The sequence below is a fragment of the Myxocyprinus asiaticus genome, chromosome 30 (assembly GCF_019703515.2).
Source record: "Myxocyprinus asiaticus isolate MX2 ecotype Aquarium Trade chromosome 30, UBuf_Myxa_2, whole genome shotgun sequence".
Classification (NCBI taxonomy): domain Eukaryota; kingdom Metazoa; phylum Chordata; class Actinopteri; order Cypriniformes; family Catostomidae; genus Myxocyprinus; species Myxocyprinus asiaticus.
The window spans coordinates 17,741,606-17,755,280 of record NC_059373.1 but is presented as its reverse complement, the minus strand read 5'-3'; the positions used below and the strand labels follow the sequence as shown (position 1 = coordinate 17,755,280).

At 39.7% G+C, this 13,675-nt stretch overlaps 2 protein-coding genes across 3 annotated transcripts in view; both read left to right on the top strand.

Moving 5' to 3' along the window:
* Positions 1–5,702, top strand: part of ankib1a (ankyrin repeat and IBR domain containing 1a) — a 47,129-nt gene extending 41,427 nt beyond the window's left edge. For both annotated transcript variants that reach the window (XM_051664392.1, XM_051664393.1), the window contains one exon: positions 1,620–5,702. In XM_051664392.1, coding sequence (XP_051520352.1) covers positions 1,620–2,366 — 747 coding nt within the window. In that variant the 3' untranslated portion in view covers positions 2,367–5,702. The remainder of the gene's footprint in view (positions 1–1,619) is intronic.
* A 162-nt stretch (positions 5,703–5,864) lies between these two features.
* Positions 5,865–13,136, top strand: LOC127421388 (GATA zinc finger domain-containing protein 1-like). The gene is made up of 5 exons (XM_051664412.1): positions 5,865–6,309; positions 11,420–11,542; positions 11,646–11,705; positions 11,786–11,969; positions 12,591–13,136. Exons 1-5 carry the CDS (start codon positions 6,130–6,132, stop codon positions 12,770–12,772), a joined length of 729 nt encoding a protein of 242 aa, XP_051520372.1. The 5' UTR covers positions 5,865–6,129; the 3' UTR covers positions 12,773–13,136.
* The last annotated feature ends 539 nt before the right edge of the window (positions 13,137–13,675 follow it).

Below are 13,675 nucleotides of genomic sequence, written 5' to 3'. Positions count from 1 at the left end.
CTCTACATGTTTGGCAGACATGGGTCAGTGGTAGTCAGTACTTAGATTCAGAATGTATCATGTATAATTTGATTTTAACATGGTTGGCAGTGATTGGACAATGCTAGCCATTGCTTTGAATCAGAAATAATTATGCTAATTTCTGATTGGTAAAATGCTTCAGCACTAGCTATCACTTGTTTGTTTGACTGCAAAGAGAGAACATCTAGGTTTTGTTACCAAAGTAGAAAGAAAAAACATTGCAACATAAGTCAAATAAAAAAATGTTGAATAGTTTTTATATATGTGCTTTTTCCAATACACATTGTTCCAAAGCAGCTTTACAGGAAATCAACTGTAATGTCTGTAATGTTTTAAAAACATGAATAACCAATACTCATGGAAACATAATAAACAATAATAATAATAAAAAAAAGACTATTTAGCTTGGTATTATTTAAAATGTCAGTGTTTTTTAGCATGTTTAATAGGTACTACTAGTTACAAATCAAAAAGGGAAATGGAAAATGCACACAGCACTGCCGCTCACTGGATATTTTTTGTTTTTGGCACCATTCGGAGTAAATTCTAGAGACTGTTGTGCGTGAAAATCCCAGGAGATAAGCAGTTATAGAAATACTCAGACCAGCCCATCTGGCACCAACAATCATCCATGCGATTATCTTATCAGCCAATCGTGTGGCAGCAGTGCATAAAATCATGCAGATATGGATCAGGAGCTTCACTTAATTTTCACATCAACCATTAGAATGGGGAAAAAAATTTGATTTCATTGATTTGGACCGTGGCATGATTGTTGGTGCCAGATGGGCTGGTTTGAGTATTTCTGTAACTGCTGACCTCCTGGGATTTTTACACACAACAGTCTCTAGAATTTACTCCTAATGGTGCCAAAAAACATCCAGTGAGCGGCAGTTCTGTGTACAGAAACGCCTTGTTGATGAGAGAGGTCAACAGAAAATGGCCAGACTGGTTCGAACTGACAAAGTCTACGGTAACTCAGATAACCCCTCTGTACAATCGTGGTGTGAAGAATATCATCTCAGAATGCTATTCTGAAAAGCGGGTTGGCGCTGTTTTGGCGGCACAAGGGGGACCTACACAGTATTAGGCAAGAGGTTTTAATGTTGTGGCTGATTGGTGTATATACACAGTAAATATGAATAAACATCATAACTGGAAACTTCTTTTCATTTTGTACATCAATGATATTACAATATTAATAATAACATTGTATTTAGCCTGTCGATGAAGGGGTATTTGAGCCTTACTGATGGTGCTGTTACAGCAAAAAAGGTTGGGAAACATTGCACTAGCATATAGATGGCTTTAAAGCTAAAACAACATGGACAAAAAGCCATAAAACTCAAATTTTGATTTCATGGGGTCTTTAATACCATAAGACTTACAGTGCTTTATTGTTTCAAATAACTTAATATTTGATTTTTGATGTTGTTTGGTGCCAGTTGTTCTGATCACATTTGCAACTTTAATATGCATTCACAGCATCCAACATCACTGATATTAGCAAAGTTTTGAAAAATATTCAGAGGCTCCGCCTTGTGCGAGTCAAACAGCATCCATAGAGTATTTGACTTTAATCCCTGTTTTTTCCTCAGGCACTTGGGTCTCTGGACGAAGACGACCCCAATATTCTGCTGGCCATTCAGCTGTCCCTACAGGAGTCCGGGCTGGCCTTAGACCCAGAGTCTCAGGATGTGCTCAGTACCGACGCCTCTGTAGGTGCCAGTGGCTCTTCTATGCCCTCTAGACTGGATTCTGCCCCCCATACTGTGGATTCCCCCCAGGCTTCCATGAGCAGCTCAGAGCTCCTGGAACTGGGAGACAGCCTTATGAGACTGGGCAATATTACCAGCCATTACACACCCTTTAACATGAACTCTTACCCTGATGCCTTGGGTAATGCCTTCACCCCTGGTGATCCAGAATGCCTGGACCCTTCCACCAACGCCAACCTGCTTGGCAACATTATGGCCTGGTTCCATGATATGAACCCACAGAGCATTGCACTGATACCCTCAGCCACCTCGAATGCCGGTCCTGAGCCACTCGTTTCTGGAGAGGGACACGAAGAACCTGCCAAACCCCAGGACGAGGAGAACGAGGTGGGAAGGCCAGAGCAGGATTCCCCACCTCTGACGAAAGAGAGTGCGGGCATATTGACGGCACAACTTTTGGAACTAGAATGTGTGGATGATGCACAACTGACTAAAGTAGAGCCAGACTTGGAGGATTTGGGCAGAAGTGTAGATCTCACTAGCACAGTTTGTCCAGAGAGCAGTAGTAATCTTGATGTCCAGGTAACTGACCTCTCAGAGTGGGAGGAAGAAATGCACCTAGTGTGAGAAATGAGTTCAGTTAAGTTCACCAATTGAGTGCTCTTATTGTGCCAAAACACTAAATTAAAGCAAAACTGCACCTGTATAAATAACAAATGTGGTGCAATGGAATTAGACAGGGCTTGTTGTAGTGGTGTGCATCTGGTTGAAAAATAAAGTGTGGTCGTAAGCTGATTAAAGTTGGTTAGTGTGAGGAAGTAAATGTTGCAAACTATTAACCCAAGCAAGGTCACTTTGGTCATCCGCAGAAATCTTGCTTTGGGTGCCATTTAGTGAATCTGTAATAGATTGGAGATTCATTCTTCATTTAAAGAAAGAGTCCACCCAATAATAAAAATTCTGTTTTCTTTTACTGAAAATGTCATTCAAAACCCGTACGACTTTCTTCCCTGAAGAATTTTTGAAGAATGTTGACGCTGCTTTTATTTAATACATTTAAAGTGAAAGGGGACAGTGGCTATTCCATCTCCTTTTGTGTTCCATGAGAAGTCATTCATGGGGGTCTGGAACAACATGAGGCTTAGTAAATGATGACAGAATGTTCTTTTTTGGGTGAACTGTCCCATTAATGGAATATTCCAGGTTCAGTACAAGTTAAGCTCAATCGACAGTATTTGTGGCATAATGTTGATTACCACAAAATTAATTTCGACTCGTTCCTACTTTCCTTTAAAAAAAAAAAGCAAAAATTGAGGTTACATTGAGGCATTTACAATGAAAGTGAATGTGGCCAATTTTTTGATGGTTTAAAGGCAGAAATGGGAAGCTTATAAATTTTTAAAAGCACTTACATGAATTCTACTGTTAAAACTCATGTATTATTTGAGCTGTAAAGTTGTTTAAATTGTCATTTTTTTACAGTCGTTTTAGGATTTGTTGACATTACATCGTCATGGCAACGAAGTTATAAAATTGGCTATAATTTTACGCAGAAAAGGTTTGTAAGTGATTTTATCACACTAAAATCATGTTTACAAGCATATTGTTTATGTCTTGTGGCTATACTTTTGAAACAGTGAGTATTTTAACGTTCAAAAATTGGCCCCCATTCACTTCCATTTTAAGTTCCTCACTGGAACCCAGATTTTTGCTGCCTTTTTTTTTTTTTTTTTTTTTTTATAAAGAAAAGGAGGAACAAGTCAATATTAATTTTTGTTCCTTTAAAGTTCAGATGGTTGAAATGATATGAAACCGATAATGTTTTAAAAAAAAATTTTAATCTTTCTGACAAGAAAAGGGAATGTTTATGTACAAAATATATTGTTGCTTGAGATAGTGTCAATCAAAGACTTCTGGGCGATTACAGTTACTGTGAAACAGTGTGTGTCAAGCCATCATTAAGACCTGAAATTATGAGTTGTTTCCCCTTTTTGTTATATTTGAAACGTACAACAGACCTCTAACGTAGCAATGCCAATTTGTGGCTCCATTTGAAGACACTAATTGTCTATTTGTTAATCAAGCCACATTTAATGCAAGTTAATTTATGCAGATTGCAAAATGCACATTTCAAATGTTACAGATGAGATTATTTCTGTTTTCTGAAAATTTATATGTACTGTCATGCAGTTCAGCATTTTTTTTACACGTGCATCAAATGCAAATTGAGTTTGCTTTTAAAAACATAGCACATGAAAATTTACATTCCTCAAAATGTGATGCCATTTATTAGCTTATCTATTGTGACTACTACATACAATACCTCTGATGTGAAGTGTTGTGTATTACATTGGGCTGACACTCCACAGGTGTTCTGAAGCAACGCAGACATGTACTAACGGTGGTTTTTATTATTTAGATTGTGTGCCATTAGTATCTTCTCAGTCAGAGACATAGGAAGTCATTATGTTGAACAACAAAAGCTGCCCTTTAGGTCTCCGGTTGCATGTATGTGTCCAAACTGATTCTACTCCATAAACCATTTCACAGATACTGTGGTGATTGTTGTTTGATCTTAACTACAGTATATCCCTCTGACAAAAGACTATGTGCAGTAAACAAGAAGCTTTTAAAAGAAGATTCCAGGTTACATACAACTTAAAGGGATAGTTCACCCAAAAATGAATATACTGTCATCATTTTAAACCTCATGTTGTTCCAAACCTGTATGACTGACTGACTTACATGGAACACAAAATGTTATGCAGAATGACAGCCTCAGTCACCATTCACTTTTATTGCGTCTTTTTGCCATACAATAAATGTGAATGGTGTCTGAGGCTAACACTGTGCCTAACATCTCCTCCTGTGTTCCACAGAAAGAAGCAGGTTCAGAAATAAAGGGGGCCTCAGGGCAAAAATGCCCCTGAAATTCATAATGTGTGGGAAAAAAATGCCCCTGTAATTGTTTTTTTTTTTTTTTTTTTTCTGAAATTGTTCTTAATATTCTATTCCAAGCTTAGTTAGTCACATTATAATGTAAAATATTATTTTTATGTTGATTTATGAGTAGGAGGTAATAGATATATTCTCAGTCTAATTACTTAGATTGACAATTTATTTAAATGAATTGATTACGCTGAAGTATCTGAATAAAAGAAACCGTGTAATTTTTATGTTTGGGGGAAAAAAGCCCTCTAAACAAACAAGAAATTCCCCTGAAAAATCAAATGCAGGGGGAATTTTATCCCCTTTATGAAAAAGTTAATATCTGACACTGGAAGTATTTGAGTAGTATTAGAATTTGATGTGTCTATTAACTACGATTAACTTCAATACATATCAATTCAATGAAATGTTAAAAAGTATGCATTTCTTTCTAAATGGAGAGTATTTATTTCATATTGACAACAGCCTCATGTCTTGTACTGGAGTGGAAAGTTTGCCATGATTTGAACATTACAATGTGAGTGTGGCTCAATGGAAGTGTATTTTAATGGTAAGGACAGTATGATCATAGAATGAAGAGATGGGGAAAATAGAGTAATTCTAGTTGGTGGTGCATTTAGTTTGGTTCTATTCTCTCAGATAAATCTTGCATTGTAAGTGAAAGCCAGTTTGGACTTTTTTTTTTTTTTTTTTGCCCTTTGCCATACATCATCTTGCATTTTACTGTAAGTCATGGGCAGTTTTAACATCTTAATCTGAATATTGTATGTGAAAATGGATGAAGTTTTTATTTTTTTATTATAATTTTCCTGCTACTTAAGTATTTATGGTGGTGGCATTTTATATCTAATTAGATTTTTTTTTTTTAAAATGATTATTATTGAATTGTGGCCATTAACCTTGAATTGTCATTTGCACTTTCATAGACTATACTTGATACATTCCCGGTTTGTATGATGATGTGTAGCCAATAAACAGAAAATATTGGAAAGTTTCGCTCAGATTGAAGTGTAAAATGTAGCCCTCTTTGTTTGTCTTCTCTCACTGATTCAACAGCGCACTCCAGTGGAATTGTTCTTACAGACTATTCAACCTTTTCAACCTAACCAACCTTTTATTTTGAAAAAAAAAAAAAAAAAAGACTAGAGACAATATGACTTTTATTTTATAATTCACAAACTGGTCCCCACGGAAGTATTTTGCTTGCCACAACCTAAAACAAACAGGACCCTTTATTTATTGTTTTCAAAGTGATTGATGCGTTTTACAATTGAACAAATGGTACTAATTCTTCAACATCGCTATTTATTGAAGGTTTTAGGCTGTAATCTCAGTTTAACCGAATAGTTAATCGGTTTTGAACAGTAATAACTTGCTGGCCTCTTCACTATTGAATACTCAAAACACAGCATAGCCAGACTGCTGCTTATGGTTAGCAAACATGCCTCTTGGTTTAAAACCATGTTGTGCAGTCTGCAAGACAAACTCTTCTTCCATGTGGAAAAAAGGAAACCTGGGGGAAATTCTGTGTAACAACTGTACGGGTAAAAGTATTACCAGTGGAGGCTCGGGAGCATCTGCCTCAACCATCATCCAGCAGAATAATGGCGGAGGAAAGCAGGTTTGAAATGTTTTTAAAACCTCATGTTCTAACCCAAAATGTTTACACGTCATCTGCATTGCAAGCGCGAGACTTGGCGCCCTTGCGTCCCAGTTAAGCTTATTGAAAAATGGGGCGTTCTAACTCGATTATAACGTGTGTTCGAAAGTTGCAGTGTGGACACCGAGTATGAGGTTGTAGTAAATAAAATAAAAAATAGTGTTGCAGTGAGTATGAGAATCATTGAAAATTGCGGTTGTCCGAGATTATACAATTATTATTATTTTTAGACATCTAAATTTAAAATACGTGTAAAATCTATGTTCTTTATGTCTATGTTGGATTCATACAGTAAAAAATATAGTACTTTCTACAGAAAACAAATCACGTTTTAATCACTTTAAAAATGTAATGTGGTGCAACATTAAGTAAAAAGTACAGAAATACTTTCCTTGCACTTTGAAGGTAAAACTAATATATATATATATATATATATATATATATATATATATATATATATGTGTGTGTGTGTGTGTGTGTGTGTGTGTGATTTATATTTTTGTCACGAATATCAAATTCCCTCTCGGTTCAGTTCACTCGACATTGCGGTGAAACGCTTTGGGGAATTCCTTCGACGACCTAATTGAAGCCCTTATATCATAATGCCAATCTTATGATTGGCAATGGTGTTTGAGCCCCACACTTTTAGGCGTACATTTGCCGTTTATAAGCGGCTCTCAATCACTATTTCTTCAGAATTTTCTTCCTTCAAGGCCGACATTGTCTCGTTTTGACTACGACAATCATCTCGTCTGAACATCCCTCTCTTTGTGGTCAATGGACACCTTCCAGCAGACGGGATTTCCCTGCAGAAGCATCAGGACATTTTTCGCCTGACTCTCAGCGCCTGCAGCGAAAGATTCCCCCGCCCCCTCTAGTGTTCTGGCAAAGAGCTTCTCCACCTTGCCGCCAGCATCAGGTTCTTTGCCTCAGCGAGACATCTACCTGCTTCCCGCAGCAAGACATCTACCCACTTCCCGCAGCATTCCAGCAGGAGCTGTATCCTCTGAAATAAATAAATAAATATATATATATACACTATATTGCCAAAAGTATTCGCTCACCCATCCAAATAATTGAATTCAGGTGTTCCAATCACTTCCATGGCCACAGGTGTATAAAATGAAGCACCTAGGCATGCAGACTGCTTCTACAAACATTTGTGAAAGAATGGGCTGCTCTCAGGAGCTCAGTGAATTCCAGCGTGGTACTGTGATAGGATGCCACCTGTGCAACAAGTCCAGTCGTGAAATTTCCTCGCTACTAAATATTCCACAGTCAACTGTCAGTGGTATTATAACAAAGTGGAAGCGATTGGGAATGACAGCAACTCAGCCACGAAGTGGTAGGCCACGTAAAATGACAGAGCGGGGTCAGAGGATGCTGAGGCGCATAGTGCGCAGAGGTCGCCAACTTTCTGCAGAGTCAATCGCTACAGACCTCCAAAGTTCATGTGGCCTTCAGATTAGCTCAAGAACAGTTCGTAGAGAGCTTCATGGAATGGGTTTCCATGGCCGAGCAGCTGCATCCAAGCCATACATCACCAAGTGCAATGCGAAGCGTCGGATGCAGTGGTGTAAAGCACGCCACCACTGGACTCTAGAGCAGTGGAGATGTGTTCTCTGGAGTGACGAATCACGCTTCTCCATCTGGCAATCTGATGGACGAGTCTGGGTTTGGTGGTTGCCAGGAGAATGGCACTTGTCTGACTGCATTTTGCCAGCTGTGAAGTTTGGTGGAGGGGGGATTATGATGTGGGGTTGTTTTTCAGGAGCTGGGCTTGGCCCCTTAGTTCCAGTGAAAGGAACTCTGAATGCTTCAGCATACCAAGAGATTTTGGACAATTCCATGCTCCCAACTTTGTGAGAACAGTTTGGGGATGGCCCCTTCCTGTTCCAACATGACTGCGCACCAGTGCACAAAGCAAGGTCCATAAAGACATGGATGAGCGAGTTTGGTGTGGAAGAACTTGACTGACCTGCACAGAGTCCTGACCTCAACCTGACAGAGCACCTTTGGGATGAATTAGAGCGAAGACTGCGAGCCAGGCCTTCTCGTCCAACATCAGTGTCTGACCTCACAAATGCGCTTCTGGAAGAATGGTCAAAAATTCCCATAAACACACTCCTAAACCTTGTGGAAAGCCTTCCCAGAAGAGTTGAAGCTGTTATAGCTGCAAAGGGTGGGCCGACGTCATATTAAACCCTATGGATTAAGAATGGGATGTCACTTAAGTTCATATGCGTCTAAAGGCAGAAAAGCGAATACTTTTGGCAATATAGTGTGTGTGTGTATGTATATATATATATATATATATATATATATTATTTTTTTTTTTTATTTTTTTTTCTGTCCAAGTGACGTAAAACCGCTTGTGTGTACGTGTTTTTTTAAAGATGTTTATCACGTGTTCCTGTGAGCGACACATCGCTCCATCAGACCAACATGAGAGCTGCGTTTGCTGCCTGGGCCGCGCCAAAGCAGCTCTCATGGGGACAGACTGCCCTCACTGTGAGGACATGAGTCACAAGACGCTCCATTCTAGGGTCGCCCTCGTTCTGAGGGACAATTCCGCTTCCCGCGCCCTCCCAACTGCTTCCTCTGTGTTAAGTCTCGATGGACCACATGAGGAAGCACAGCAAGGCTGCGAGGTAGAGATGGGAAGATTCCGAGGAGGATCTCACGCTGGCACAAGCCCCACAAGCCCCTCGATCTTCCCACGCAGCATTGTTGCCAGTGCAGTACGCAAATGACAACCTCCGGCCCTCTATGGATGAGCACGGTGTTGTCGTATTCGGCGGGTCTGGTGGTGATAATGATGCCCTGTCCCTTGCAACATCGGACATGGAGGATGTTGCAGCCCCTCCCCCCAGTGAAGGTGAGGAGTGTGCGCGCCACTGATAAGAGCTGATTCGTGTCCCCTCGCGGGTGGTTGAGGATCTCGGTTTACAGTGGTCCCCTCCAGTCGAGCTGGAAATATCTCGCCTGGATGAGTGGTCCTGCAGTCTGGCTGCCGCCATTCTTCCCGGAGATCCAGCTTGTGTGTTAACTCACCTCATTAAGTGTTGGCCTTGGAGTCAGAGGACCGCGGTATAAAACCAGCCGTCAACTCAAGCTGATACGTTGTGGGTCACAAAAAGTAACCGGTTACTTAGTATGATGACTCACCTCTCTATTTCAGATCAGTGCCTGGCAGAGAACCCCGCCCCCGCTGCTCCGGCTCCGCCAAAGACAGCCAAGCCATTGAACAGTTTCTGTGTTGTGTTCAAATAGAGAATGTTTTCACAAAAACAGTAATGCGCTCGCTTCGAGACGGCATATTCTTTCGCTGCTCATGCTCACATAAACAATGTTCACACAATAGTGAAAGCGCTGTTTGTGTCTGCGCGTGCTGCACGTGCTCAACATGCACACACATTTACACGCTGTTCACTTCCCCTCTTTGCCTGAGTTTGCTGGGAGATTGCATGTGTGTTGTTTCTGTGTGATGATTTTCTCACACAATAGACAAAGCACTGTTTTGTGTTTAAATAAAGTATATTCTCATAAAGAGAAAAGAGCTCGTTGCACTGCACGAGGCGCACACACTTGAAGAAGCACTTAATGCTTCTTTTACCCACACATTCTGTGCACAACTGCTTCCCGGTGGCAAGCGGTGATCTATCTTTTCTAGCGAGTGAGCCGACGCACCCGTTATCTCACTTGCGGCTATCGGTCATCTATGGTCCTGGCTGGGGATGTGCCTATGTTGCACGCAGGATCTCACAATCTCCTAGCAGACAACACAATAGAGATTGTTCCGAACTGTGGCGCACACAAAGGTTGTACAGCCGATGTCTTCCGTGTCTTCCGTTCACTGTGAGAACTTGGCAGTCCTATACTGCAGATGATGTTAAAGTTTGTATGACAAATTGCTTGCTATGTGTCTCATTTATAAGTTTGCTTTGATTCTGATTCTGATAAAAGCGTCTGCTGAATAACTAAATGTAATGTAAATGTGCTCTAGCACCTCTCCAACCTTTTAACGGCATCATGCTGTTCAGGTCTTATGGCTAATGGTGGTAATCACGGATGCGTTCAGCGCAGGCTTACCCAATGGGAATGTGATGAAAGAAATAAAAGCTGAAATAAATAATTCTGTCTACTCTTTACTTTTTCTTTTTTCTTTTTGATTTTCTCCCCAATTTGGAATGCCCAATTCCCAATGCGCTCTAAGTCCTCATGGTGGCGTAGTGACTTGCCTCAATCCGGGTGGCGGAGGATGAATCTCCGTTGCCTTCGCGTCTGAGACCGTCAATCTGTGCATCTTATCACGTGGCTTGTTGAGCGCGTTACCGCGGAGACAAAGCACATATGGAGGCCCACACTATTCTCCTTGGCATCCATGCACTACTCGCCACGCGCCCCACCGAGAGCAAGAACCACGCATTACACACTACTACTTCAGTGTTTCGAGGTACGAGTGATGCGTTCTTGTCCTTCAGTCAGAAAATTCTGAAGAAATGGTGATTGAGTGCCCGCTTATATAGGGCAAATGCGCACCTAAAAGGGCAGGGCTCAAACACCATTGCCAATATTAAGATTGGCGTTATTATACAAGGGCTTCAACTATGTCGCTGGAGAAGGAATTCCTCAAAGCGTTTCACTGCAATGTCTCATTCCCGTCATCTCAGGGAACCGAGGTTACATGTGTAACCAGAGACGTTTTCTTAGGGATGTTTCTCAGAATTTAATGCATTTTCATAAAAATGTCAAAACATCTGATATTCTGTAACGTATTTACCTTTACTGTCATTGGGGTCTAAAGGGGTTCTCTCTTGTTTTGTTTGTTTATTTGTGTATTATGACAACAGAATGACCACCTGCATGTTGATTACACCGCCTGACAAAAGTTTTTAAAATATTAATATTTTAAATTCTTTCACTGCTTTTTTTTTTTTTTAAGAAATAATAACAAAATATTATTTCAAACAACTTATGCCAACAATACTTTTTTCAAGAATATCAGAATCACTTTGAAATTATGAAAGTGTGAATTGATCCACCACAAATCATTTGTTTTTCTTTGTAGTCCAAACAGGAGATACATAGACGCTCAGCTCGGTTACGGAGCACCAAGTACAAAGCGCCAGCATCTGAGAAAAAAGTTTCAACCAAAGGAAAGGGTAGACGACACATTTTCAAATTGAAAAATGTACGTGCTTTTCATTCGGTCTTGTGTATGGATTTTATCCCAATATCTGTAAGGTGTAATAAAATATTTAAAAATGTATTCTTTATGTCCTCAAATTCTGCAGCCAATCAAAGCACCGGAGTCCGTGTCGACGATCATTACGTCGGAGTCCATGTTTTTCAAGGTAACTTCTCTCCTTTGTTCAAAATGTTTTTCTCACTGCCACGTTCGTTGTATTCACAAACTTGCACTCCTTGTGATTAGGGTGTCTACTATCAAATAGGAGATGTCATTAAAGTTATAGATGAGGACGATGGGAAACCGTATTTTGCACAGATTCGTGGTTTCGTCCAGGACCAGTACTGTGAGAAGAGTGCTGCATTAACGTGGCTGATCCCAACTCAGGCCAGTCCACGAGATCGGTTTGATCCAGGCACTTACATTGTTGGTAAGTTCATGCACAAAATTCTCATCATTTACTCACCCTCATGCCATCCCAGATGTGTATGACTTTCTTCTGCAGAATAGAAACAAAGATTTTTATAAGAATATCTCAGCTCTGTAGCTCCTTACAATGCAAGTGAATGGTGACCAGAACTCCAAAAAGGACCTAAGGCAGTATAAAATAATTAATCCAGTGGTTAAATCCAAGTCTTCAGAAGTGATATGATATGTGTGGGAGGAACCCATTTTTACTATAAATCTCCCACCTTTTGGATTGCTTTTATGTCCTTTTTGGACCTCCTGATGTCTGTTCACCATTCACTTGCATTATATGGACCTGAGTATTGTGAATATTCTTCATTTGTGTTCTGCAGAAGGATAGGTGAGTAGATGATGAGAGAATTTTTTATTTTTTTTTACCAATTTTGGTTGAACTATCCCTTTAATATAATGTCAAATCTACAAAAAGTGTATCTGCCATATTCTTAAAGGAAATTTGAATTTACTTGGCCAAACTGGATGCATCACCAGGACTGTCATATGCCTTATTCAGAGCATGTTTAAGATAATTTTTTTAAGTTTCATTTATGACTGACTATATAAATGCATTTATTTCTTTACATAGGCCCAGAAGAGGACTTGCCAAGAAAAATGGAATACCTGGAGTTTGTCTGTCATGCTCCATCAGAGTATTTCAAATCAAGGAGTTGCCCTTTCCCAACAATACCGGTTTGTCCAGAAAAAGGCTACATCTGGACTCATATAGGACCAACACCTGCTGTTGCCATCAAAGAAACTGTTGGGTGAAGTTAACACTTAAATGATGATCAGACTGAACTGACTGAACTTTTTTGTTTTGTTTTGAAAAGACAATTCAATCCAATAACAAATACTGAACAGACATATGAAAGCAGTTATGTTTGGATCAGGATATATTGGCCATTGACCATAAAGTAAATTTTCTACAAATACATTTAAAACTCAATGTAAAGAATATTCATGAGCATTTTTGACTGGGATCCAGTGGAGTCGCAGTAGTCTACACTGAGCCTTGGACTTCAAATTCAAAATGGAAACATCAAGTACAGTTAATATGTAACAAAAAATTCAGAGTGACAGTTTTGTAGCAGATATTCCCTGAATAAAGAGTTCAGCTAAGCCCTTTTATGTGCTTAAATCTTTATTCAGACAAGAAGTGTATATAAAAATTTATAAAAATATTACTTTGTACCACTCAGTTTTTGCCTTATAAGTGTTTGTGTTTCCAGTGGCTGAGAGAAGAGAGTCTGCTTGAGATGAGGTTTAAATTTGTTTAGCAGCGTGAAATATCATGCCCCTGTTCAGGTGTGGTGAGGCTGTGCTGGTGTCTAAGATGTGTGCCTGAAACAGACTCCAACTCATTTTATGACTTGATATTCAATTTAATCTGAAACTGAATGATGAGGATGTGAGCAAGTATGTATTTCTGCCTATATTTTATTGGGCAAAGGCTACAAAAGATTCTTTGTTAAATGTTTAGAATATATCTGGAACTCACCTTGTCCAAGTTGATAAGTGTGGAGAGTATGTCTCCAGTGGCAAGCTCATTTATTAGATTCTTCTCCAGGGAGAGAGTTTTTCTATACACCGAAGTCCCCTGCTCATGCTTTCTTTTATGCACCTCCTCTACAATCCTGTAAGACATTGAAGATATTAACAGATTTGATTTCT

Bases quoted from the DNA above. Each gene is read 5' to 3' on its own strand.
- LOC127421388 (XM_051664412.1), top strand. From the start codon at position 6,130: ATGCCTCTTGGTTTAAAACCATGTTGTGCAGTCTGCAAGACAAACTCT. The intron at 6,310-11,419 runs GTTTGAAATGTT...TTTTCTTTGTAG, and splicing joins ATAATGGCGGAGGAAAGCAG to TCCAAACAGGAGATACATAG. The intron at 11,706-11,785 runs GTAACTTCTCTC...CCTTGTGATTAG, and splicing joins CGGAGTCCATGTTTTTCAAG to GGTGTCTACTATCAAATAGG.